Source organism: Carcharodon carcharias, chromosome 7, assembly GCF_017639515.1.
Source record: "Carcharodon carcharias isolate sCarCar2 chromosome 7, sCarCar2.pri, whole genome shotgun sequence".
NCBI lineage: Eukaryota > Metazoa > Chordata > Chondrichthyes > Lamniformes > Lamnidae > Carcharodon > Carcharodon carcharias.
This window is the reverse complement of record NC_054473.1, coordinates 118,560,967-118,588,543: the sequence shown is the minus strand read 5'-3', so window position 1 is coordinate 118,588,543 and position 27,577 is coordinate 118,560,967. Positions and strand designations below refer to the sequence as shown.

Genomic DNA, 27,577 nt, shown 5'->3' with positions numbered 1-27,577 from the left:
CATCACTACCTTGCTTTCTTGCCTTGCCCTCTCCCTTTAATTTATCACATCTTCTCTCATTTGATCCTTCACTCCCACTATTTAGTTAGAGCCCTCTCTACTGCCCCAGTTATACGACTCATCAGAACACTGTCCCCAGCACGGCGCAGGTGAAGACCAACCCAACATTACAGCTCCCACTTTCCCCAAAATAAGCCAAAGGATAGAGGCTGAAATAATAGTGGAAACACAAGTGAAAAAAGGACAGTGAGAGAATTGGTGCAGAGGTAAAAGAGAAACATATAAGGAAATCAAAATGAAGGATAAAGAGAAAATGCAACCACCATGAAAGTGGGGGACATGTAGAGAAAAATGAGAGTGCATAGTGGAGGGAAAGAGATCAAAACAAAAGTGAAGGAGGGGATAGGGATAGACAGAAGTGCTAAAATAAAATGAAACGGTGTTGGTAAAATAATAAGGATGACAGTGGTTCAGACTTTTCTCTTCCCATTGACACTAACACCAATACCCGATACAGGAATTCTGTTGGGTTTCTGTTGATGGAGGCCTGCCCAGTGCCCTGCCTGCCGGCAGGAGGTCCTGCCTGTTGTTGTTCTGTCTTGTACAATTATCTATCGATCCATCTATCCAAATGCATTGCCGCCTATAAAACTGGCTCTGCCCCTAAGCTGCAGAGCTTCATGGACCAGTTTAATGGGGTTGTTCAGAGGGCCTCTTCCAATTGCAACCAGATTTTTAGGTAGCAAGAAACTATTATTTTATTACAATTTATTGTTTGAGACCTTCATGTCTTTTTAATGCATTTTTATGGTGTAAGTAGAGGTACATTAAAAATGGAAAAGCTTGAACTTTGCAAGTTCTTAAATATGCCCTGCTTGGTGGTTGAGTGAATTGAAACTTTAATTTTCATTCTTAATGAAGAGAATATATGTTGAGTCCTAGGCTCCAATTCTAGATGCATATTCTAATATTGGCAGAAAATTTGTGTAACTTGACATGCCCATGATGGACGTGTTTTTGGATCTTACACATTGTAAGGGTTGTACACATGGGAAGCTTTGGTTCATTGAGCAAGCTTGATGGAATGGTTTGCAGGGCTGTGACAGGCTGCTATCTTTTTATAGATGTCTACATCTTGGCGCATGATGTCTACTGCAGCTGAGACTGAAGTGCTTTGGAACCCCTTGCTAACATTTTACATTTTGATTTTTTTTAAACATGGGAGCAAATTCAAGAGTTTCTCAGTTTGCCTGTTTTACCTGCAGTGCTGATTTGAAGCAAGATTAAGGTTGCAGCTAAATTGTATGTCACTGCAAGTTGTTCTGTGGTCTGTAGAAAGCAACCTTATTTTGACTAACCCTTATTGCTTCATGTTCTTATTAAATGCCTTGCCTGTTCTTTTGGGTGCGTATGTTTGTGTGCGTTTGTGGTGTTGTGGTTTCATAGTTTGTAAGGTATTTGGTCTAAAGCAGTCACTGAATGTTGCCTCTCCAGGGACCTGGGCAGTGAACGTGAAACTATACTTGATAGTGAGGGATTCTCCAGTGAGGCTGGCAGTCTCCTCGATTTGTCATGGAGAATTTTACTTTATTGTTGTCATCCAGTGTCAATAGTGATTCCAGATCTCTTCATCTTTACTCCTGCAAATGTATCACTTTCTACACTTCATTTCAATAAATTTAAGTGCTTGATGTGTCAGTAGGAGAGGAGTTCAAGACCAGAAAAATTACAACTTTACTGCTTAATAAATTTTAGAAATATTTACAAAATTGGGGTTTTATTTTAACTTACTATTTGCCTAGAAAGCAGAAAAGAAAAGCAAATTATAGATCTCACCCCTGCACTTCTTCTCACCCTCCCCCCATACAATGGATGCCATTTCTCCCCCCCACCAATGCAGTGGTCTGTAATAGGAAATGAGCATGTGTGGGCATCTGACCTGGGTGGGACTAGGCCTGGCTGTGATGCAGCACACTGTTCTCTCATTGTTAAATAACTTTCCAAAATGCTCTCACAATACTTGTGTACAAGTACTACAATACACACAATACAGTAGGGCCTCAGCACAGATCTGAGGGCCTCTTTCTGTGATGTAATGTTCATTGGCTCTTGTATCCTAGTGGGATTCACTGTCTTTGATTCTATGCAAGAAAAGAGGAAAACTTGGATACATTTGGAAGGTTTAAACACAGTGTCTTCTTCCAATGCAACTCGCATCAAAACAAAATGGAAATGTTGAGAGAGGGTGAGTGGGATTGGAGCTGCCCCATTCCAGGGTCACTGAGCAAGTCACATACATTAGTGTCAGTTTTTTGTTGGTATGCAGTTAATGCCTCTTGTGATGCTTTCTCCATTGGTTGTCCCCAATCTGTCAACACCAACAACTATGTACATTCCATGTAATAATGCAGTGCGTATAAATTAGCAACATTTCCCAAGGTGCTTCACAGGAGCATTATCAGTCAAATTTGACATTGAGCCACATAAGGAGGTACAGTAGTGTTCCTAACCCGGCTTGCCAAAAACTGGAGTTGTCTGAAAATCAAGCATTTTTAGAATGCTCCATGCATCAATTTTAATTGAGTAAAATAAAAAATATCATAACTTTGCTGAACAATTTAGTTAGGCTCTGTTGGTGCAGTGTGGCCCTTCGCTGCTTGTGCGCCAGCCTATTCCTACATTCCAAGCGACCTTGATCCCACATGGCCCGGCTTGACCTGAAATGCCCATGACCCACAATGCGGCAAGATCTGAAATCTGGCACGGCCTCTGTCCCAAGATTGCTGGTTTTGAGGCACTGTACCTGTATTCAGACAATGGCCAAAACCTTAATCAAAAGGTAAGCTTTACAGAGCATCCTAAAGGAGGAAAGAGAGGTAGAAAAGGGTTGGTTTAGGGAATTCCAGAGTGGAAAGCATAGCTGAAATGGGGTGAAGTGAGTGGGCCTAAGTTGGAAAAATGCAGAGTTCTTGAAGAGTTGTAGGGCTGGAGGAGGTCATAGAGTTGGGAGAGTGAGGTCCTGAATGGATTTGAATATGAGGATGTGACTTATAAAGGCCAAGGTAAAAGATTGTGAGCCAATATTGGTCAGTGAGCAGTTGATGGGTGAATGGGACTTGGTACGATTTAGAATCCTCAAAAGAGAATTCCATGTTACTGCCAGGGTCACTCTGAAGCCAGTTGGAAGAAATAACTTGGCAATGATCTCCTTGGATTTCCCTTTCCTTCCTTGGGAAATTCCACCCTCAGTGATGTGGCAGGTCTGAATCCACATTCCATCATTGTGTGCGCTTGTTTTGGCCAGATTTTTTTGCATCAGAATTTGAGCCGAGTTCCAAGTTTCTGTTCGGCTCCAGCCTTACCCAGGAAGTGTAAAATAATCAAAAAGGCTAATGGAATGGCCGTCTTTATAAATAGAGGGCAAAGTTATAAAGGGGAGTCAGTTTGACCACAGCTGTACAAATTCCAGGTTAGACCATATGTGTAGTTCTGTGTACAGCACTGGTGACCATATCTTCGGAAGCATAAAATGGCCTTGGATGGATTGAAGCACAGATTCACCAGAGTGTTACCAGGGCTCTTAGGGTTAGATTATGAGGCAAGATTGCATAATCTAGATTTGGAATCGCCGGAAAATAAAAAGGTTAAGGGTGGTTTGAGGTTTTAGTGATCTTGAAAGGAATTGACAGGATAACTGGAGAGAATTTTTTTTCCTGCTGGTGGGAGAGTCTAGGAGGCAGGGGCATGACCTTAATATCAGAGCCAGACCAGTCAGGGAGGAAGCTAGGAAACAATTTACGCAAAGGATAGTAGATGTATTGAACTAGGTGTGCTGCTGGACTGGCCTCACCAAAAGCAGTAGACATGAGCTCAATTAATAATTTTCATCTGCAATCAATAGATTTTTGCTGGACAAGCGTATCAAAGGAATGCAGCCAGGGCAGGTGGATGGAGTTGAGATCCAGATCAGCTATGATCTTATAGAATGACTTAATAGGCGTGAGGGGCTGAATGGCCTATTCCTGGTTCTATGCTTCTAAATCCAACCCCAAATCAGTAATGGTCAAACTTAGATTATTAGCAAGTTAGGTTGCTGCAAGATTGAGAGGAAAATTAAACCCTCAGAACGTTTCAGTAGAGTGCACTAGGAAACTGGGAATACAGACTTTGTGAGAGAAGTGGAAAACTAAAGTATGGATTTGCCAGAGAAAGGTATTCCAGGGAGTTGCAGATATAGTTTCTGCAACAGGTCATCAAAGGCAGCTTTGAGCTTGAGTGGATGAGTCAGAAGCACTGCTCAAGGTAGAAGAACCTTGTAAGAGCTGTGCCAGTTATCCCAATGGCATCCTTGCACCTTCTGACTTGACCTTGTTATGCAGGTGAAAATGAAAAATGCTGGGATTTAAGAAGAAACAGACTGGTCAGAGAGAGATGTTGGAGTAATAGGGCAATAATACCAGGTGATTTTAATTGTAGCCAAAATAGGTCGGAATGAAGGTCATGCCTGTAGGGGGATACTAGTAATCCAGAGGCCCAGAGGATCTGGGGAGCCAGATTCGAATCCCGCCACGGAAGATGGTGGAATTTGGATTCAATAAAAATCTGGAATTAAAAGTCAAATGATGACCACCGCCCAATCCAAAACCCAATTTAATGGAAATCTGGTTGACTCTTAAATGTCCTCTGAACAAGGGTAATTAGGGATCACCTATCCCCCTACAGGCTGACCTAGTGACACCCACAACTTTTTCTGGGATAAATCCAGAACTGCTTCCTAGATCTGATTGATTGATTGAATTGCGATATATGATCTAGTAATTTTAATGGAAATAATAGGTAATCAGAAAGGAAAGGGGATTTGGACTGGCATGAAATATGAGAGGACAGAATACAAGATTAATATGTGATATATTAATATATGCAAAAATATCATGGTCACACCAAAGTGTAGATTCAAGTAGATGCAAAAAAAACTGAAATTTAAGAGGGAAGAATAAGGTCAATTTAGGGCTAACAGCATGAAGAAAATCATGAAGAATCTAGAAATAATGGTGGGAACAAGAAAAGACATTAAAAGGGGATATGAAAAAGATTAAATTAGCTAATATATAAGGAAATAGTAAAGATTCTAAATCAATGTATTAACAAGTAAACAAATAATATAGGACCAATCGGGAATGAAAGATGGTGTCTAGTTGTGGAGGATGAAATAATGACAGGGATATTAAATATTTTACATTGATTTGATTTTATTACATAAATGATAGTGAAAGTGGGATCCATAAGTGAACTGCAAAAAATGGACTTGGTGCTTTCATATTGGAAAACAATGTGAATCGTAAGTGGAGAAGTTACTGAGCCCTGTTGACTGCACATTAGGCTGCTGAAAGAAGTCAGAGGAAGTAACAGAGGCATGGACCACAATTTGTAAAAGTTCTCCTGAAATATGGAAACTGTCTTGGGACTGAAGAGCAATCCATGTTAACACCCTTGTTAAGAAGGGAGGTTTGGGTAAGTTGGGTAACCACAGATCAGTTCATCAAATGTCAACCGTGGACAAAACTGTCAGAATCCACAGCTTGAGATAAACTTAAGCATTGAGATATGTTCGGGTTAATCAAAGACCACCATTGTGGATTTGTTAAAGGCAAGTTGTGTTTGACAAATTTTAAGTATTGTTTGAAGAGGTGAATGTTTTAGACAGATGGAATGAATACATTGGGGATGTCAGGTATGTGGATTTTCAGAAAATGTTCACTGAGGTGTCTCACTAGGTTTTTTACATAAAAAGAATCTAAGGCAACCTAGCAGCACAAAGTAGAAAGTTAGTGTTATGGCCGATGCAGTTGGTAAAGCAGAGTTATTTAAAAATCCCAGAGGGAAACTTTAAACAACTGTCATAACCTATCATTTTAAGTGTTATGTTTGAGATGTGACTCTAAATTCAGGAATCAGTTCACCACCAATTCTTGAGGCTTTAAACTAAATGAAACATTTATTAATTTACACAGGTTAAAATATATATACCAATGCTATGATCTTGTTAACAGTTATTTGTTAATAGCTGTTAACAAGTTCCCAAACTAATCTCCATTAAGGGCAACAGCAACCCATACTCTTAATCAAACACCAGGCAAAGCATTTTCACCTTATGAATTCAGAATGAGGTTCTTTTCACTTTGCTGCCTGTGGAGACAGTTGGAGGCTTACAGCTACCTTTTGATCTTACGCTGCCTCTGCTCTACACACACAAAACCGCTGAAGTTATACCTAGCCCTACCATCCATTCTTAATTAGCACATTCGTTTAGATAATATCACCAACTTTAACTTTAACACCTATGTGTTCTATTGTACTATTGTTGTTGACATCTTTTGATGATCTGCTTCTATCACTGCTTGTTTGTCGCTACAACCACACCAACCCCCTCCACCTCTCTGTCTCTCTATCTCTCCGCCCCCCACACACACACCTTAAACCAGCTTATATTTCAGCTCTTTCCTGGACTCGAACTCAAGTTCTGTCGAAGGGTCATGAGGACTCGAAACGTCAACTCTTTTCTTCTCCGCCGATGCTGCCAGACCTGCTGAGTTTTTCCAGGTAATTCTGTTTTTGTTTTATACCTAGCACAGCTCATTGAATGTAAATCTCATTGTATCACCAACCTCTGAACTAAACCTCTCTAACAATAAAACCCCTTTCATAGCACCAATTTCATTAGTAATATAAACATATTGCTTGGTACCTGCTGGGTAGGTGTCAGTTTTCACCCCACTTTTTGAATGTCTATTCAAAAAATGCAAATACACTCCACCTCTCTTGTTTACATCTCAAAACTAGTACATATCAAAGTGCCCAGACTAGCTGGCTTTAATCTAATTAAGATTCGCCCACAGACTAAACCTCAATTTTAAAAGAAAAATATTTTTTCAATAATATATACATTAATAGCTTCATGACAGTTAGTGAACTGACCGGAAATAGAATTTGGGTAAATAGTTTCCAAAAGTGAAATATTACGGTGGCTGAAAATCGGAACTGTTCTGACCAAAGGTCATTGACCTAAATGTTAACTTGGTTTCTTTCTTCACAGGCACTGCCAGATCTGCTGAGTATTTCCAGTATTTTCTGTTTTTACTTGGATGTTGCTTTGATTGTAGAAGGCTGGAACTCCATGGGCCAGGGCTGGCCCGCTAGCGTTTACCCCATGATTTGAATTAGGAACGATCTTCACAATTTGCTGACGATGCAAAATTAGGTGGTTGAGCAAATCGTGAGAAGGGTTGTAAAAGATGTCAGGAAGGTGGGTGAGAGAGACAATTTAATGTAGATTAAGTGTGAAATAATGCCATTTGGCAGGAAAATTATGAAATGGGAGTATATACTTCAAGAAGAAGGGTGTAGATGATCAGAGAGCCTTGGGGGGGGGGGGTTTGAATGTATAATGCCCTGTAAGTGTAGGTATTTAATGATATACTTGCTGTTTCACAGGTTTTCAAATGTGTTTTGGGTGTTGATTCCAGTTTCTGATCTTGGAATAGTCTGAAAGCAGCCCGACCACCCAGTACTGCTTTGGTTTTAAGATGGTGTTGGCAGCTACAGGCCCTGCTTTACGTTTGCATCTCCGACTTGGTACAGGGGCTGTGGTTTCATTGCAAAAGCTCTGAAGGGTACTCCTATGGAAATCTTTGTGTACTCCCGTCAGCTGTAAAGTGATCTTATCAACTAAGTAAGGAGGCTTCAGGTCAAATGTTTTGCCAGGATTAAAAGCAAGCGCAGACTAGGTTTGTGTTGGGAGTTCTTTTGTAATCTGGCAGTGGTAAACCTCTATTTATAAACTAATTACTTTCCTTACTCTTATCTACTGCAGAGTCAGCTGGTTCTCATAACTGTTCTATTTGGTAGTTCTGACCTCTACTCCACTATGGAGATGATTCTGGAGGGTTTAGGGGTGGTTGCCATCCTAATTCCAGCTTCATATGGCAGGTCATGTAACTTCTAAAGATCCAAGACCATGAACAGTTCAGTTTTAGTAACCTCTAGCTCTTATGAAGGTTTAATGCCCAAAGCATTGACTCCAGCTCTTTTTGCAAATGCTGATTGATCTGTTTGGTATTTCCAGCATTGTCTGCTTTGTCTATACCATTGTGAGGAATGTTGATAGTTCCCTCTCTCTGTCTCCAGGTGGGGAAGTTCCTGGCTCTCCTGTTCAGTGGGGAAATTTATCCAAGTCATTCAACCATCGAGATGATCAGCTGCCTGCAGGAAGACAAAGTGAGGCTTCAAGAGGAGCTGAACACGACTGAGCCCCAGCGGCAAGCACTGGGCAGCCCTTCGCAATCTCAGGTATTCTGACGCTGTGTGCAGAAGGTGAGAGAGGTACAAGAGAGCACAGGACTGGAGAACTCAAACTGGGCCAAATTCAAGGAAGTTTAATCTGCTCTGTTATTGCTGTGCCTGCTACTGAGCTAATGGCATGCGGGGTTTCAACCAGTGGCCACGTTTCTGAAAGGATGGCTTTTGGTTTTGGAGATTGTTCAAGTTGCATCTTGCTCATGGTTGGAGTGTGTCAGTGCCATGCAGTGCTGCCTAGAAGTCGGGTGCCTCTGTTCAGGGTCTCAGTACAGAGCTGCCTGTAGTTCTCACCTGAACCCGTGGTATCCATCTATTTGACTCTTGTGAGTAACAGGCAATACATGAAGCGTTGTGATGAGTATGTGCGTCTAACCCCTGGTGTTTGCCCACAGCTCGAGGGGGTGGAAGCGAAGCTGTCTGACCAGATGCAGGAACTGAACAGACTGTGCTCTGAGCTGGTGAGACCCCTGTATTGTTACCATGAGCAGACATTTGTTAAAATCTTGTGTTCATGAGCTTGTGTACCCATGGGCAATTGGATCTCATTATCTGTGCCTCTATGACAGGGCACAACCGACCTGGAGAAGCATTTGGAAATACTGGTCCTGGAGAATGATCGACTGAAGCAGGAATTAAATGGCTGCCAGCTTCAGCTGCAGCAGCTCCGGATCTCTCTGTCTGGGTGCACCGACTGTGAGCACAGCAAGGTAAGAGAGATCTTGCATTTATACAACACCTTTCGTGACCTCTGATTGCCCACAAGTGCATCGGCACAGTCGGAGTTCTTTTGAAGTGTGGTCACTGTTGTAGGAAGTGAGGCAGCCAGTTTGTGCATGGCATAGTCCTTCAAACAGCAATGTGGTAATGACCAGATCTTCTTTATGTGGTGATGTTGAGTGACGAATAAATATTGGCTGAGACACTGGGGAGGACTCCTGCCCATCGAATAGTGCCATAAAATGTTTTACATTTACCTGAGAGGGCAAATAGAATCTTGACGTAACATCTTATTTGAAAGACAGCATCTCTGGCAGTGCAGCACTCTCTCAGAAATCAGTCAGCCTAGATTATGCACTCTAATGCTGGGATGCTATCAGTGAGCCACAGCTGATCTCTTGGTTACAAGGTGAGCACCAAGCTGGGTGCTACCATATCTCTAGTGAGGTTGGGTACAGGACACAGAGCCCATTAAACTGGATCACTTGGGATATGTTGAGTATGATGGGAGCAGTTATCTTAAACTCATTCTCGAGCTGTGGATGTTGCTGGCAAAGATGACAATTATTGCCCATTCGTAGTTGCTCTTGTGCTGAGGAGCTGGCTTCACCTTGTAGTGCAGGCACTCCCACAATACCGAGAGGAAAGTGATGAAGGGAATGGTAAGGCGCTACTCACTCACTCTCACCCTGCTCTTACATGCTGCAATGCGCAAATCTACCGGAGAAATATTCTGGGCTCCTTTACTTATTCTCGAGTTGTAGGCAACACCTATATAATGCCTTGAGAAGAGGATTACATAGGATATGCAGCATTGAAGCAAGCCATTCAGCTCAGCCAGTCCATGCTGATGATTGTGCTCCGCTCGAGCCTCCTCCCATCTTTCCTCATCTAAATCTATCATTGTAACCATCCATTCCCTACTCCCTCATGCATTTAAGGGAAGGCTACATAAATATATCTATACTAATCGCTTCAACCACTACCTGTGGTAGCAAGTTCCACATTCTCACCACTTTCTGGGTAAAGAAGTTTCTTAATAATTCCCTATTGTCTTTCCTTATGACTATCTTATACTTGATGGCCTCTAGTTATGGTCTTCCCCACAAGAGAAAACATTCTCTGCATTCACTCTATCAAAATCTTTCTTAATTTCAAAGACCTCTCTTAGGTCACCTCTTAGCTGCCTTTTTTCAAGATGCAAGAGACCCAGTCTGAAATCCCTTCCTGACTTGTGTACCCACGAGTTTCTGGTATCATCCTTGTAAACCTTCTCTGCACCCTCTATCTTTGTATAATATGGGGATCAAAATAGCACACAGAATTCTGTAGTCTGACCAAGGTTCAATCACAGATTTAGCATAACTTCTGAATTTTTCAATTCTGTAATATGATGGTGGGCCACCTTCCTGTGTTGCCTCAGGCTACATGGCTGCTACAGTGATATTAAAGTAGGAACATACATACGAACATACAAATTAGGAGCAAGAGTAGGCCACTTGGCTCCTCGAGCCTGCTCCACCATTCAATAAGATCATGGTTGATCAACCTCACGTTCCTACCTACCCCGGATAACCTTTCACCCACTTGCCTATCAAGACTCTATCTATCTCTGCCTTAAAAGTATTCGCAGTCTCTGCTTCCACCACCTTTTGAGGAAGACAGTTCCAAAGGCACTCAACCCTCCAAGAGGAAAAAGTTTCTCCTCATCTCTGTTCTAAATGGGCGACCCTTATATTTAAGCAGTGGCCCCTAGTACTAAATTCTCCCACAAGGGGACACACCCTCTCCACATTGACCCTGTCAAGACCCCTTAGGATCATATGTTCAATCAAGTTGCCTTTTACTCTTTTAAACTCCTGTGAATGCAAGCCTAGTCTTTCCAACCTTTCCTCATAAGACAACCTGCCCGTTCCAGGTATTAGTCTAGTAAACCCTTTCTAAACTGCTTCCAGCGCATTTACATCCTTCCCTAAATAAGGAGACCAATACTGTGCACAGTATTCCAAATGTGCTCTCACTGATGCCCTGCATAACTCATGCATAACCTCCCTACTTTTGTATTCAATTCCCCTTGCAATAAGCGATAACATTCTATTTGCTTTCTGAACTACTTGCTGCGTCTGCATACTAGCCTTTTGGAACTCATGCACAAGGACATCCTCATCCTTCTGCATCTCACAGCTCTGCCATGTCTCACCATTTAGATAATACCCAGAACAGCTAACCCATCAGTGATGAAAGAACAGCAACGTAAGTTGAAGCTTGGATGATCTAATCTTAGCAGGGAGTGAGGCAGTGGTGTTCCCCTAACGTCTAAAAATTGAGTTGGGAGCAATCTTTGTTCGTTAATGTAAGTTTTCAGTTTTTAATTAAATTGATATTCTGCCAAACTATTTGGGACCAGCACAAGAACAGGAGGAGAAGCTCTGAACAGCTACAGTATCACTTAGTTTTGGGGTAAAAAGTGAGTTTACAAATTGGACTGTTAAAAGATTTGGCATGCTCAAAAGTACATGAATGAGGCTTGAGGAGAAATGGAGAGTGAACCTTGCAGTTTATCAGAATAATCAAGTCTACAAACCCCATGGCTACCTCACACTGCAGATCTTGAACCTGCGACTCTGACTAGCCTAGTCTGACCCAGCTCTTGTGCCTTGTGTTCAAAAATATTGGTTCGTTCCCTAGGAATGTTGAATGCTGACTAAGTCCAGATCCTCTATTATGATTCAACTCTGCCAAGCACCTGATTGCTTTATGCAGGATGAGATCGGCAGCAGAGGTTCTGTTCACGAGCTCAGTGGAGGGGAAATCTGAAAAGACAGGTATTTGACCCCATGTCTCCTGCCATTGCAGATTTCTCACTGGGCTACAATTCATATACTCCTCTTGTGTGGGTCTAGAGATGAGGAGAAGTGGAATGTGATTCTGCTATCACCTACTGGGTGTACACTTGCACTCACTGGCAGGGGTTGCTGATGAGCAGAAACACCGGCTGGCAATTTTCATTTCTCAACCAACCAAAGTCTGGGTGTAGAAGCCAGTCATAGCTGATCTCAGCTGGATGTCAACGGAGATGCTATCTCTCTGTAGAATATAAATCAAACCTGGAGACCTCCTGCAATCTGTGTTAACTAAGCAGCAGACCAATCGGTGTAAGTGTTCTTGAGTGGAGTTTGTTTATCGATCCCTGCTAGCAGTAAATCAGGGAGCCTGGAGAAGTAAGTTGACTGTTTTTCCTGGAACAAGAGGGAAGGAAATCTGGCCTTGTTTCCATTGGTTACGGAAAGCTGGATCAGCCTGGAACCTGTGTACATATGAGAATGGCCGGGATTTTCTGGTCCTGTCGTGGCGGGACCCGCTGTGGGAGAGTCGGCAACCCAGTGAAAATTCCATTGGCTTTGGGCGGAACTGGGCAATCCTGGTATGGATGGGGTTAGAAAATCCCACCCAGTATATGAAATAGGAGCTGGAGTAAGCCTTTTGGCTCCTTGAGCCTGCTCCACCCTTTAATAAAATCATGGCTGGAGTTCTACTTCAACTCCACTTGCCTGCCCCATTCCTATATCCCGCGAGTTCCTTACAGCCTGAACGATCTCAGCCTTGAATGCACTCATTGAGCATTCTCCGAGGCTGGCTCCGAGGTAAAGAATTCCAAAGATGCCACAAAGGTGGAGGTGAGGATCAGGTGCAGTGGAGGCTGCAACCAGTTGATCATTGATCCCGGCCTCTGCAGTCGCACCCAGGTAAAATATGAAAAGCATTTTCCCTTGCTCGATGTTAACAATGAAACAACTATGCTTCAATCTATTGCTGTTGACACGTTCTGACCTTCCTGTCTGATTATTGGCACCTGCTGTCATTGTTGGTAGCAGCACATTGTTAACATGTATAAAATCAGAAAATATAGAAATGTGCCACAATTCCAATAACAACTGAAGAGGGAAGTGAGCATAACATTTCTGAGGGATATGTGGGCAGGCTTCTCTTTTGATCTCCAGAGTTTAAACACATCCTGTGTTCTGATCCCTGCCGCAGGAGAACGCACAGTTGCGAGAACAAACAACTGACCTGCAGTTGGAACTGGGAGAGAAGACGCAGCTCCTGGCCGAACTGGAGCAGCATCTCAAAGATGTCCTTCAGGAAAAGACTGAAAGGGAGGAGAGGCTGAATAAACGGATCAGGGACTGCCATTTAGCCCTAGCCAAGCAGCCCACACCATCAGTTAAGGTAAAAGTAATTGTGCTTTCTAAACCAGCTCAGCAAGGAAGTGGAGCCATTGGGTTGGAGCATCAGACTTTATGAATGTGCAACAAGTTGGGTTGGATATTGTGAGTATTGTTAGTCTCTAATATATTTTTTAAAAGTGCATAACACATTAGCTTAAGCCACATTGTGCGGCAGAGTGTGCGCGCTGAGTGGCACTGATTTCTGCTTGGTTCTGTATTTCGTTTTTGTTTTTAAAAGGCAGAATTTGTTGACACCGCAACTCTAGGGGCAGCACTTCCTGTACTGGATCCACAACAGCACCCGCACTGACTGTAGCAACATGGGGAAACTCAGCAGACTGGGCCATGTTGCTTGTTAATTCAATGTTAATACAGGTTTGAGAAAGCTTTGCGCACACTGCCTGTGTACTAGAGGCTGGAATACAGACAGTCTCTATAACTGGAGCCTGGGCTAAATGTGCAGCCCCTCAATTACCGCCACCTGGGTCCTCAGTCCCTGCAAATCCACTTCCTCAGGCTGGGTCCTGTTGGTGTTACAGGGGAATGAGTGAGGGCCAGAGTCCGATGTGTTAGTGCAAGTGTGGCGTTTTCATATCTGTAGCCATGAACTCATCGGTGGCATTTGAGCTTCACACCAAGGGTAGAATTTGCCCTCCGTTGGGGGTGCTGTGCGAGAGTGGGTGCAGACCCAATCAGTGCCCCTGGTCGGGTCCGCACCGCCGTTTTATGTGGGTGGGCCAATTAAGGCCCGCCCAGCTTGACACGCACCCGGAAGCGCTGAGTGCTCCCTGTGCGGACCAGGGGAGGGGGGAGGTGGGGGCAGTGGGGTTCCCTGAGTCAGGGCCTGCGCTAGTTCACAAGCGCGAAAGAGCGCAGAAATCTCCGAGGCACAGAGGTGCCTCAGGGAGATTAGTTTAAATTTAAAAAATTTAAATAGATAAAAGAAAAAGTTTTAAGACTAAGTGTTTATAAATTGAATAAAATTTTTTATAAAAATTCATTGACATGTCCCAGCTCAGTGTCACATGAGCTGGGACATGTCAATGAATTTTGATAATTTTTATTCAATTTATAAACACTTCATGAAACCTCATCCCACCCTTGGATGAGGTTCCATGAAAAATACGAAGGCTGCCTGGGCTCTTCACCTGCCCGCCAATCTTAAGGTTGATGGGCAGCTCAGTTTATTAGTTTAATTAATTTTTAAATGGCCTTAATAGGCTTTTGACAGTTCAGCGGGCACGCAGACGACTCAGCTGCATACCCGCTGAACTGAAAACCTAAATGATGCATGGTGACGCTGGAAGGCACACCCAACATCACCGTGCATCATTTTACACCTTGGCAAGCGAGCCCCGCCTCCACTCGCTGAACCGAAAATTCTGGCTTAAGTGTTCTGGTACTGGCAAAGAGGGAATCTTGGCTTGCGGGTGCCTTTTGATGACATTGTGTTCATTGTGCAATGAACATTGCATTGTGCAACTTTCAACCAGAGTCAGGAGTTAGTATTTTTAAAGAGAGGTTATACCTAGGTTTTAGTGGAAGAGATTAAAATAGAAAGAACTTGCATTTCTATAAGGCCTTTCGCAACCTCAGGACATCCCAAAGCACTTTATAGCACTTTGTTCTATTGAAGTGTAGTCACTGTTGTAATGTAGGAAGCAAAGCAGCCAGTTTGCGCACAAAGCTCCCGCAAACACCAAAATGGCAATGACCAGATAATCTATTTTAGTAATAAAGGATAAATACTGTATAGGACACCAGAGAAAACTCCACTGTCACTTCTGAAAATAGCACCATGGGACCTTTTAATTTCAGCTGAGTTAGCATGCAGGCCCTCAACTTAACTTCTCATCCGTACCCCTGACAGTGCAGCACACTCTGTGCTACACTGGAGTGTCAGCCTGGATTATATGTTCAAATCACTACTGTGGCGCTTGAACCCACAACCTCCTGACTCCGGACAGATTTCTACCACTGAGCAGTTAACATGCCTGCAGAATGTCCATAACCCTCAGTTTTTCACCACCCTCTCTTACGTTCAAGATTTTGCACCACCTTCAGTAGGTACTGAGCTCTGTGAAAAGACCTTTCAATAAGGAGAAATGGGAGGGGGTAGAGAACAATGTCTGACTTTGTCTGAACTTGAGTTTTGGGAGGTGCCTGACTCTCAGAATAATATTTTACCTCACGACAAACCCCTAAGGCTATTAGGTGTTAATTCTTTTTCCTCTGTTTAATTATTGTTGCTCCTGGAGGAATTACTCTACCCGATATTACTCTCTTGCCTCCACCTCAGCAATCTTCCCTACCCCCGTCCCCTCACCAATTAAGTTTAACCTTCTGAAGCAGTCACTAGCTTACTGCGACCTCTTGCTGCTACAAGCTAATATGATCACAGTATGATCTAGTCAAGCTCTGACCTGTAACTTATGGATATCCAGTCAAGCAGTCCATCAGAAAATACTTTCCTTCCATCATCTTCCTCCTCTTCACCCTCTCTTGTTAACCTCAGCTGCCATTATTCTCATTCTGTCGAGCAAAGAGAGCTCTGTGCTAATTTTAGATCTTCACAATATCAATAATGTACAAGATCTTTTTATGGCTGAAAATTCCCCACCCATCTAGAGCTTGGCAATGCTGTGTACTCTGCAGGCATCTATGTCTGTGTTGACTGGCTGGGTGGGGAAATGTGAATGTTTTGGCATTGAGTCTGGGTTTGGTGAACATACAGATCAATAACCTTATTTTTAAACTCTGTAGTATATTACCAAAAAAGTGGAAGTTGAGTCGTCAAGGACAAAGCAGGATTTGGATGAAGCCCAGGCCAGGAATCATTACCTTCAGGAGCAGATTGCTATCCAGAGCCGGCTGCTGACTGAGCAGGAACAACAGCTTCAGGACTCCTGGCGAACATCAGCCCAGCTCCAAGCTCAGGCAAGTCCAGGGCATCATCTATTCATTTTCACTAACATTAATGAAACTCCAATAACTGGTTATCTATTATTACTTCAGGCACTGATGAGGTTAATCTTGAACTATAGCTGAGAACGTGCGAAGTTACTTAGATATCTTGTTAATCTCTCTAGTAGGGTGAACGCTAACTCAGCTACACTGTATCAACTTGAAATTCACTTGCTAAGTAGATGCCCTCTCTGTACTATTGATTGTGTAGAAGGTCCTAGGCCTACTCCTTGGCAATGACACTTGCTCTAAACTGCAGATCATGATGTATGAAGCAGAACTTGAGCGGACACGAGGGGAGATGCTTGAGGCATTTCAAGCAATGGAAGATGAGAAGAACCAGGCCATTGAAGAGGTCTTCCTGCAAGCCCGAACTGAAATGAAAAATGTGCACGAGAATCTGAATGGTAGGTGATGCAGAAAAGGCAGTGCATGGGATTGGCCTAAAGAAAAGGCATTTAATGGGGTCTGTGAGCAATATGTGAATAGTAATGTGTGACACAACTTAGCTCATCTGTTGTGTGTGAAGACCTTGTAGACTTGAAATAAACTGGATGGAATATTGTGGTTATGAGCAGGGTCAGATTGGAATTGGAGCACATTAGGATGTAGTGAGTGAAGGCCCAATGTGAGGTCTGCTGGATGTATATCAATGCTAGACTATGGGGAAAGCTGAGGGGCTTTCCACTGTGTTGAACCTCTCATCTTTCCCTGCAGGTGTTCGAATGAACCTCCTCTCCATCCAACCAGCCCTAAAGACTCTAACCAGTGATTACAACTGCCTAAAGAATCACGTCCGGGATTTTCCATGTCTGCTGCAGGATGCTGTCAACCAGACGAAGAGGGAGGTGAGATGCTTTCCCACAAAGTATGGCAACATTCACTAAGAAAGTAGAGTGGGAGAAGCGGGGTGTGTCACCATCGTGTGAGAATGCAAGAAGCTCATTGCTGATGGTCAGTGCAACCTGAACATGGTTAAGGGACTGACCATCTTTATGTTCCGCCTGCTATGGTGATAACCCTTTTTAGTGGATCAGCCATACACCTATGAGGTCAAACTACTTGGCAAAAGAGTGTGCATTTACCTACCTTTGTGTACTGATAGGCTGTTATGTTTCCTATATTACAACAGCAACTACACTTCAAAAGTACTTTGTTAGCTGTAAAACGCTTTGGAACATCCTGAGGTTGCAAAAGGCATTAAGCAAACGCAAGGCTTTCTTTTCTTTCTAGATCTACCAGGCAGTGGAGGAAGCGCAGAAAACAAATCAGGATCTGCTGCACAAGTACAAGCGAGAGATGCAGCTTCGGAAGAAGTGCCACAATGAACTGGTACGGCTCCGAGGTGAGTCTACCCTCAAAGCACTTGGAGAGCTCTTCGTTCAGCAGCCTTTGTGTACAATAACTGTGGGTAGGAGACATCGGTCTGAAACTAGCAGTCAACGGCACACAATGCCTGCTGTAGGGAAGAGAGATGGTTGTTAAGAGCTGACTTGACTTCCTTGACACCCCTTATTCCACTTTTTTGACACCTCCTTCCCACTGTTTCTTCAGGGAATATCCGTGTATTGTGCAGGGTTCGGCCTGTAAACCAGGACGATGGCACTGGACCCGACACCAGAAATATAATTTCCTTCGACAATGATGATGATGCTGTTCTATATGTGTCGCACCGTGGCAAAACCTCCATGTTTGAGCTAGATAAAGTCTTCCAACCGCATGCGTTGCAGGCAGATGTAAGTGATCATAACATGTGATTTGTGATCGTTACTCACTGGGATCTAGTGCAAGGCAGTGGCTAGTAAAAGATATAAGTAATAAAATGGGTCAGTTTGTAGGAATTGTGAGATGAGAAACAATCAAGTTTCATCTAGTTGACCATCTACCATCATTGTCACATGATACAATAATGAAGTTATTGACCAATGTAGGAATCAATCTTTATTTCTGGGTCTGTTGTAGCATTATTGATAATGTGAAGAAAACTTCAGTTAATAAATGCTTAATTTTTTTTGGATAAACTTTTCAGCTAAGATCCACTGTCTATTTTGAATTTATTTTTATTAGTTTATGTCCTGAGAATCAAGGGCATGTAAAACTGCACGACATTGTTTCCCTGTTTCCTTTCGCCTTTTTGTGGGGAAAATAGTCCAAGTTTCTCAGGTGTTTAATGTTGATAACCTGATTATTTGCTCAACCAATTGTGTGTTTTTTTCTTCATGTTTAAAAGCTAGTTTTATCACTACAATTGTAATTCCTGCACTGAAGTATTTTTTTTGGAATATCATGATTGACGTTCCACCAACACCATCAAAACTAGTCACCTGTCTCAATGTTGTTTGTGGAATCTTGCTGTGTGCAAAATGGCTATCCCATTTACTTACAGAACAGTGATTTATACTTTCAAAGTAATTCGTAGCCAATGAAGCCCTTTTGGTATTTCTGATAGTAATGCAATGCAACGTAAATGCGAGTCTCGACATGGACATAATTTTGTGTGGTAGGAAGACTATTAACAGTTTTATGTAGGGTGCGCTGACTAAAATGAACATACCTGAACCAGTCAAAGATCCCATCTCTTCCCAACACTGTCCGGGCTCAGGCCGAGTGGGTGACATTTGTGTTGGTTTAGTTTGTGGTTGTTGGATCAGCTGATCCTTTGCTTTGGATTCATTCACTTCAAGTCAAATTTCTGGGCTCTAAAGGTGTCAAGGGATATAGGGAGAGTGCGGGAATAAGGTGTTGAAATTGAGGATCAGCCATGATCATATTGAATGGTGGAGCAGGCTCAAAGGGCCAAATGACCTACTCCTTCTCCTATTTTCTTTGTTTCTATGTTAAATTGTACGTATCTTCCTCCAAATTCACATTGCTTGGGCTCATTCTCGCCCTTTGCAAGTTTGTGTCCAACTCACCGAAGCTGATTGAGGTGGTACTCATAATCCCCAAATGTAGGTTCAAACCTCTCGGGCCAGGGAGAGAGAAAAGTAGACTAACAGCTAAGCTTTGTTGTGGAGGTTGATTAGTTTAACATCTAGGCTTGTGTCTTGTAAAAATGTGAAACTGTCAGAATTCTAAATGTCCCTTAGTCTTGTTTTTTTTTTAACCCTCAGATATTCCAAGAGGTCCAGGCCCTCATCACATCCTGTATTGATGGGTACAACGTCTGTATATTTGCATATGGGCAAACTGGCTCTGGCAAGACGTATACTATGGAGGTAGGGTTTTTAATGGCAGTCTTGTGGTTTCTTTTTTAAATGGATAAACACTTTCACAGAGTCAGGAAACTCGAGTATTTATCGGATATTTTCCAGGGCAGTTTGAGGGTATGGGGATCAAATGGTACTTTTTAAAAAAAAACTGGCCTGCCTTTCCAATCCAATTCATATACAGACTTCCCAAACTCCGCAATGTTATGTTAGCTGATGTGAATGCGAAGGATAAGAGTATCTCACAGCTCCAGTAACCAACACTTACTTACCTGGTATCACCAACTCAAGAGCTAGAAATTGCCTGAGCTTGCAAATGGGCTCCTTCAGTCTCTGTTATACTTCTGGAAGAACCCTGCTATTATCAGCTACCTCTTCCTCAAAAGGGTCTTCAAGCCCTTTCACTAACAGGAGCACCGGAATAATCAGAGTCCTGAGCAGCAGTCTTTGAACCAGGATGTCTAACGTTGTCCTTCTCAACAGTGTCCACGTTTCATAACGGAGTTCTTGTATAAAATCAGGTTTCCTGTTTGTTCATGGGATTGCCTCCTTTCTGTACTTTCCCTTCTCAGCCATTTTGCCAGTAAATTCTGCCCAATATGTGGGGCGTAGAAAGATGCCTTTCCTCCCAGCCAAGTGTGCACAGGCATTTAACATTGATGAATCATAACCATAACCTTCATTTCTCCAGGGTTCACCCGAAGATCCTGGAATCAACCAGCGGGCTCTGCGGCTCCTGTTTGGTGAAGTGGCGGAGAGGTCAGCAGACTGGGACCTGACCATCACTGTCAGCATGGCTGAGATCTACAATGAAACGCTCAGGTACGTGCACCTTTAACACCACTTAAACTGCGGCAGTTTCAGCCACTACCTTGCAATGGAAAACTGCTTTCCACATGTTGGCACGTTAAATTACAGGGATAATATATGGATGTGGCTGCTAATAGTAGTATTTTCTCTTTTTATAGAGACCTGCTGGGGTCTGACCCCCAGAAGATTGAGGATCTAACTATGAGGTTACTAATACTTGCATTCTGGTGGGAGGTGCATGGGTGGTGATTGGTACAATGCTTAGCATGGCTGCAGAGTTGACTTCTCTTTATATTAAAGAAAAACTGTGAGCCTTTCTAATTCAGTTTTTCCAAACTGTTTAGCTGTGCTATGTCTATTCCTTGCCGGTCTTAGGAGGTTACTTTAGACCCCATTTCCTTCACTCCATTTTTCTGAAGATCTATCTGTAGCTGCCGACACTGTGACTGGAAGCTTGGGTCACTGAATCTCTTGGTTGTCCTAGTTGCAACATTCCCCCACATTTCCCCACTCCCCTATTCCATGAGCCCCTCCCACTACGCCCCCCCTCCCCCCCCAATCATTTGAGAGTTCAGAGTGCAGGTGATGAAGAGGAGATCTTGAGTGATGTAACATGATCGCACTAAATGGGGGTAAAAGTTCAGTATTTCTGGCAGGGCGTTCTTTGGAACTGCTGCAGGACCTGTACCAGTTGAGTCCTTTAGTGACCCAGAAGGGAAATTCTTCTCCCTTCTTTACTGCTCTCCACAGGAGGAAAACCATCTTCCTTCATGTCAGATCCTAGATGGTTGTTGAGAGAGATTCATTCATCTTGGGAAGTCCAGTGTTGTCTATAAAAATATCCACTTCTCAGTAAATGAGAGTGGATATCTATAAGGAACAGGATTCCCTGCCTCCTGCAAGCCGTAAATCTATTTGAGCACAACTGTAGCACTCCTTTTACTGCCTAGACTGAGATCAGCTGACACCACAAAGAGCAAGCCCTGTTTTCTCTATGGTTTCATCCCATTACTGAATGGTGCATTTCCCTTCGCTGGCCTGAGGGAATCCCCAATCCGGACAGTTTCATTTCCCTGGTCCAACTCCCTTGCTGCTTTCTTCAACCTTAAAAGGTAAGTGTTTCTCTATTCTACTCGTATCTCCCCTTATTCTTGCTACCTCTGCCCTCTCCTGCAGCTGCATTGACCTTTGATCTTCAAATTTCAGCAAATTTCTTCACTGTCGATACCTGAAGGTGATAAATCCGAGAGTGGATCGTGCCAGGGCTGGCATGGGTTAATCATGGAACTAAAAAGGATGGGTTGTAGTTGATCACTTGCTGCTTCTGTAATTGTGTTTGCTTATTAGCAGATACCTTTGTTGTTCATAACCAACTGTTTCCCTAGAAATGCAATCTGTTTCAATACTGACCTGGTTGGATGGCCATTCAGCTCAGTATCAGTGGAGATGTGGTCAATGTTTTCTGAAATCGACAGCATGTTAACGGTCAAAGGTGCACAATTTTCAAAAGCAGTGTTTGGAGCCATCAAAATTACCTCCTTTTTCATATAATGACCCAGGTGCCACGTAGGTTACGTGTGTAATAAAACACCCTCTACACTGTCTCATCAAATACTCTCCTGCAGGTTGCATCATGAGGTGTAAAATTTCCTGAGGTGCTAGAGTTTGTGCAGAGGTGGTGTTATGGGCAGATAGTTCAGCATTCTGTTTCATCACCTTTGATAATGAAGGAATGTATGTTGATAAGGAAATCCATTATAATATCCAAAGACAGTAAATCTAACAATTCACTACAATTGATTTATTGAACAGTTTGAGATAAATGGTATTTTTTTTTACAAATTTTTAATGGACAAGTTGGTTTTCTTATTATGAAACAAAAATTGCAGTTGAATTTCAGTACAAAGGGGAGCAGATAATAACACAAATAATCAATTAAATATAGTCTAAGCTTTTAAAAAGAAAATGAACATTTAATGGATGTCTTCCAAAATTTCTTCTTGAGCAGTCTGTCCAACTTGCTGAAGCCTTTGTGATGACACCGCCTGGACCTTTGTGCAAGTTTATAGATTCTGAGACAGACTGAGCAGATTAGTTATTTGATGGTAGACTTCCCTTGGGGCTCTTCACCCTCACTCGCTGGCAGCAGATTCAGGTCAGAGTTTTTAGGCTACAGCTGCCAAGGTTTGATTTAATGGCTCCACTCAGTTTAGAGAAGGTTCACTAGACTGATTTCAGGGATGAAGGAGTTGTCTTAGGAAAGGTTGAGCAGGTTGGGCCTATACTTATTGGAGTTTAGAAGAATGAGAGGTGACCTTACTGAAACATATAAAATTTTGAGGGGGCTTGACAGGGCAGGCACAGAGTTCCCCTCGTGGGAGAATCTAGAACTAGGGGGCACAGTTTAAAAATAAGGAGTCTACCATTTAAGATGGAGATGAGGAATTTCTTCTGAGGGTCATTAGCCTTTGGAAGTCTCTTCCACAGAGAGCAGTGGAGGGTGGGTTATTGGATATATTCAAGGCTGAGTTAGACAGATTTTTGATTGACTTGATGGAGGAGGGGCAGGCAGGAAGGAAAGTGGAGTTAAGGCCACAATCTGGTGAGCCATTAATCTTCTCGAATGGCAGAGCAGGCTCGATGGGCCTGCTCCTCTTTCATCTGATCTTATGATCTTACGCCCTCCCATTCCTAAAATAGCCCCTTATTCCCTAGTATTTATTCGCAAATGAAGTCCTAGATTCTCAAACAATTTTTTAAAATTCTGATGTAAAATTCCATGTAACTGCTGCACTCAGTCTCCCTGCTGTCCGGTGTTTGCTGCTGCTCTGTGGCTGTTGATGTTGTCTTTTCTTTCTTGTGGTTGTGCACCTGGGGCTGAGGCAGTTGGATGGATACTGAAGATGCTGGTCCTGTTGGCTGAGGCCATAAGACCCAAATTCTTGTTTACTTTGCAGGAACCTGTTGGCCAAGGACCCCAATGAGAAGCTGGAGATAAAGCTGAGCCCTGATGGCAGTGGCCAGCTCTATGTGCCAGGCCTGACTCAGATCAGGGTACAGAGTGTGGATGACATCAATAAGGTAGAGAGTTCTTTAAATCTGTTTTTGTGTTGTGTGGCAAGGAGGGCTGAGCAGGTTTGCAATGGGAGAGTAGAATGGAGGTAAGAGGGCTGGAGCATTTATATTGACCTAAAAAGTCCTTGTGGACTGTGTTTCACCTATTGCTCAGGTTTAAATAACTTTTGGCCAGGACGCAGTGGATGTGACGTATTTGGATTTAAAGAAGATTTTTGATAAGGTCCCACATAAGAGGCTAGTGGGCAAAATTAAAGTACATGGGATCGGGGGTAATATATTGGCATGGATTGAGAATTGGTTGACAGACCAGTAACAGAGAATGGGAATAAATGGGTCTTTTTCTAGATGGCAGGCGGTGACTGGTGGTGTACCACAGCGATCAGTGCTTGGGCTCCAGCTAGTCATGATATATATATAAATGACTTGGATGAGGAAACCAAATGCAATATTTCCAAGTTTGCTGATGACACATAACTGGGCGGAGTTGTGAGTTGAGGATGCAAGGAGGCTTCAGGACGATTTAGACAAGTTGTGTGTATGGGCAAACACATGGCAGATGCAGTATAACATAGATAAATGTGAAGTTATACACTTGAGTGTGAAAAACAGAAAGACAGAGTATTATTTAAATGGTGATATATTGGGCAATGTGGATGTACAAAGGGATCTGGGTGTCCTTGTACGCAAGTCAATGAAAGTAAACAGACAGGTGGCAGGTGCAGCAATCAATTAGGAAGGCAGATGGTATGTTGGCCTTCATTGCAAGAGGATTTGAGTTCAGAAGTAGGGATGTCTTACTGCAGTTATACAGGGCCTTGGTGAGACCACACCTGGAGTATTGCGTGCAGTTTTGGTCTCCCTACCTAAGAAGGGATATACTTGCCATAGAGGGAAGGTTCACTAGGCTGATACTGGGGATGGCAGGACTGTGGTATGAGGAGAGATTGGTTTGACTGGGCCTGTATTCACTAGAGTTTAGAAGAATGAGAGGGGATCTGATTGAAGCATATAATATTCTAACAGGGTTAAATAGACTGGATGCAGGGAGGATGTTTCCCCTGGTTGGGGAGTCTAGAACCAGGAGTCACAGTCTCAGGATACGAGACAGGCCATTTAGGACTGAGATGAGGAAAGATTTCTTCACTGAGGGCGTTCAACACTGTGGAATTCCCTCCACAGACCGCCATGGAGGCCAGGTCACTGAGTATGTTCAAGAAATAAATTGATAATTTTTTGGGTAATAGGGACATCAAGGGGTATGGAGAGAAAACGGGAATATGACGTTGAGGTGGAGGATCAGCCATGATCATGTTGAATGGCAGAGCAGGCTCAAAGGGCCGAATGGCCTACTCCTGCCCCTAGTTTCTATGACACTGATGCAAACAGCCCTACTCTTCAAAATAATGTCATGGGATCTTTAGGTCCACCTGAAAGGGCAGACAGGGCCTCAGTTTAACTTTGACCCAAAAAGATGGCACCAATGAAAGTGATATGCACACTTGGTACTGTGCTATTGTTAGCCTAGATTATATGTTCAAGCCACTGAACAGCTATCTGTGTGTCCATTTCTTTTACATAGTCTGGGGAGCCTATTTATATTATGATTTGGATATTAAAAATAATTCTTTTTTGAAATTAGGCAGAAAGCGATGAACGTACAAAGGAATTGTAGTTCCTGAAGCCTGATTTTTGAAAAAAATAGGATCTTTGCAAGATGGGCACACTTTGAGGTCTGATTTTCTGCTCCATTAGGTTTTTGAACTTGGACGTGTGAATCGTGCGACAGATTTTACAAATGTGAATGAACGCAGCTCCCGCTCTCATGCTCTGCTCATAGTCTCCGTGACTGGGATAAACCTTACCTCTGGAGTAAGAACGACAGGTAGGATCTGGGTGTAACAGAGAAGTGATTACACTGAGGCTGCTAGTGTCAGTGTGAGCGAGTATTTCATACATTTGTAGCTTTGATCTGCTCAATTCATTAAATTCATCCATTAGCTTTAGACTCTGTCTCTCAGATTTCAGTCCATGCATCAATTTTGTTCATTTTAAAGTAACATTCAATTTATAAGATGGGTGGAATTAAAGACATGGGAAATGCTTGACAAAAGACTGCAGTCCAATAGTTTGCCTTCTACCATCCTGATAGTCACTTGACACAGTGACAGTGGAGTTGTACAAGGGTCACCTGTAATAGGAAGAAAGACACTGCATTATAGTTGGGGTGGGATGCAATGAAAATAGCAGGACTGTGGAAGCTTGATGATAAGGGAGATTGTAACAGTTAGAACTATAATTCAGTCACAGGATGTGGGTGTCACTGGCAAGGTCATTAATTATTGGCCATTTCTAATTGACTTTAAGAAGATGGTGGTTAGCCACCTTTTTGAACTTCTGCAGTCCATGTGTTGGAACACCAACAGAACTGTTAGAAAGGGAGTTCCAGGATTTTGACCCAGTGACAGTGAAGGAATGTCGATATAGCTCCAAGTCAGGATGGTGTGTGGCTTGGAGGGGCACTTGCAGGTGGTGATGTTTCCATGCACCTGCTGACCTTGTCCTTTTAGGTGGTAGAGGTTGCTGTGGAAGGAACCTTGGTGAGTTGTTGCATTGCATCTTGTAGATGGCACACACTGCTGCCATTGTCATAGTCATTGAGGTCTGCAGCAACACACCTAGGCCCATTGAGTCTGCACCAGTCAAACAAGTACCTAACTATTCTAATCTCATTTTCCAGCACTAAGCCCATAACCTTGTATGACATGGCATTGCAAGTGCACATCCAAATACTTCTTAAATGTTATGAGGGTTTCTGCCTCTACCGTCCTTTCAGGCAGTGCGTTTCAGAGTCCCACCACCCTCTGGGTGAAAAAATTCTTCCTCACATCCCCTCTAAACCTCCTGCCCCTTACTATGCTCCCTGGTTATTGATTCTTCCACTAAAGGGAAAAGTTCCTTCCTGTCTACCCTATCTATGCCCCTCATAATTTTATACACCTCAATCATGTCCCCCTTCAATCTCCTCTGCTCCAGGGAAAATAACCCCAGTCTATCCAATCTCTCCTCATAACTGAAACTCTCCAGCCCAGGCAACATCCTGGTAAATCTCCTCTGTACTCCTAGTGCAGTCACATCCTTCCTATAATGTGAATTCCAGAACTGCACACAATACTGTAGCTGTAGCCTAACCAGGGTTTTATACAGTCCCAGCATAACCTCCCTGCTCTTATATTCTGTGCCTCGGCTAATAAAGGCAAGTATCCCAAATGCCTTCTTAATCACCTTATCTACCTGTCTCGCTACCTTAAGGGACTGGTGGGCATGCACACCAAGTCCTTCTGATCCTTGGTACTTCCCAAGGTCCTACCATTCATCGTGTATTCCCATGCCTCGTTTGTCCTGCTCAAGTGCATCACTTCACACTTATCTGGATTAAATTCCATTTGCCACTGATCAGCCCATCTATATCCTCCTATAATCTAAGGCTATTCTCCTCACTATTTACCACCCACCAATTTTCGTGTCATCCGTGATCTTACTGATCAACCCTCCTACATTCAAATCTAAGTCGTTTATATATACCACAAACAGCAAGGGACCCAACACCGATCTCACTGGAACCCCACTGGACACAGGCATCCAGTCACAAAAACACCCTTCGACCATCACCCTCTGCTTCCTGCCACTTGGCCAATTCTGGATCCAATTTGCCAAATTGCCTTGGATTCTGTGGGCTGTTATCTTCGTTGTCAGTCTCCCATGCGGGACCTTATCAAAAGTCTTGCTAAAGTCCAAGTAGACTACTTCAAAGGCATTGCCCTCATCTACACACCTGGTCACCTCTTCGAAAAATTCAAACAAATTGGTCAGACATGACCTCCCCTTAACAAAACCATGCTGACTGTCCTTGATTAATCCCTGCCTCTCCAAGTGTGGATTAATTCTGTCCCTCGGAATTGCTTCCAATAGTTTCCCCGCCACTGAGGTTAGACTTGACTGGCCTGTAGTTCCCTGGTTTATCCCTTCCTCCCTTCTTGAATAACTGTACCACATTGGCTGTCATCCTGTCCTCTGGCACCTCTCCTGTGGCCAGAGAGGTATTGAAAATTATTGCCAGTGCCCCTGCTATCTCCTCCTTTGCCTCACTCAACTGGGATACATTTCATCCGGGCTTGGAGGTTTATCTACTTGTAAGCCTGCCAGACCACTTAGAAC

At 43.1% G+C, this 27,577-nt stretch overlaps 1 protein-coding gene across 6 annotated transcripts in view; it reads left to right on the top strand.

The window, feature by feature from the left end:
• The window catches only part of kifc3 (kinesin family member C3), a 54,649-nt gene that overhangs the window by 19,252 nt on the left and 7,820 nt on the right, over positions 1 to 27,577 (top strand). For 5 of the 6 annotated variants that reach the window (XM_041192242.1, XM_041192245.1, XM_041192243.1 and 2 more), the window contains 14 exons: positions 8,185 to 8,346; positions 8,748 to 8,813; positions 8,922 to 9,062; positions 13,111 to 13,302; positions 16,065 to 16,238; positions 16,525 to 16,672; positions 16,983 to 17,113; positions 17,499 to 17,610; positions 17,820 to 18,001; positions 19,379 to 19,483; positions 20,166 to 20,296; positions 20,443 to 20,490; positions 23,242 to 23,365; positions 25,115 to 25,244. In XM_041192242.1, the coding sequence (XP_041048176.1) occupies positions 8,248 to 8,346; positions 8,748 to 8,813; positions 8,922 to 9,062; positions 13,111 to 13,302; positions 16,065 to 16,238; positions 16,525 to 16,672; positions 16,983 to 17,113; positions 17,499 to 17,610; positions 17,820 to 18,001; positions 19,379 to 19,483; positions 20,166 to 20,296; positions 20,443 to 20,490; positions 23,242 to 23,365; positions 25,115 to 25,244 (1,783 nt within the window). In that variant the 5' untranslated portion in view covers positions 8,185 to 8,247. The remainder of the gene's footprint in view (positions 1 to 8,184; positions 8,347 to 8,747; positions 8,814 to 8,921; positions 9,063 to 13,110; positions 13,303 to 16,064; positions 16,239 to 16,524; positions 16,673 to 16,982; positions 17,114 to 17,498; positions 17,611 to 17,819; positions 18,002 to 19,378; positions 19,484 to 20,165; positions 20,297 to 20,442; positions 20,491 to 23,241; positions 23,366 to 25,114; positions 25,245 to 27,577) is intronic. The other variant, XM_041192246.1, reaches the window with a different exon arrangement.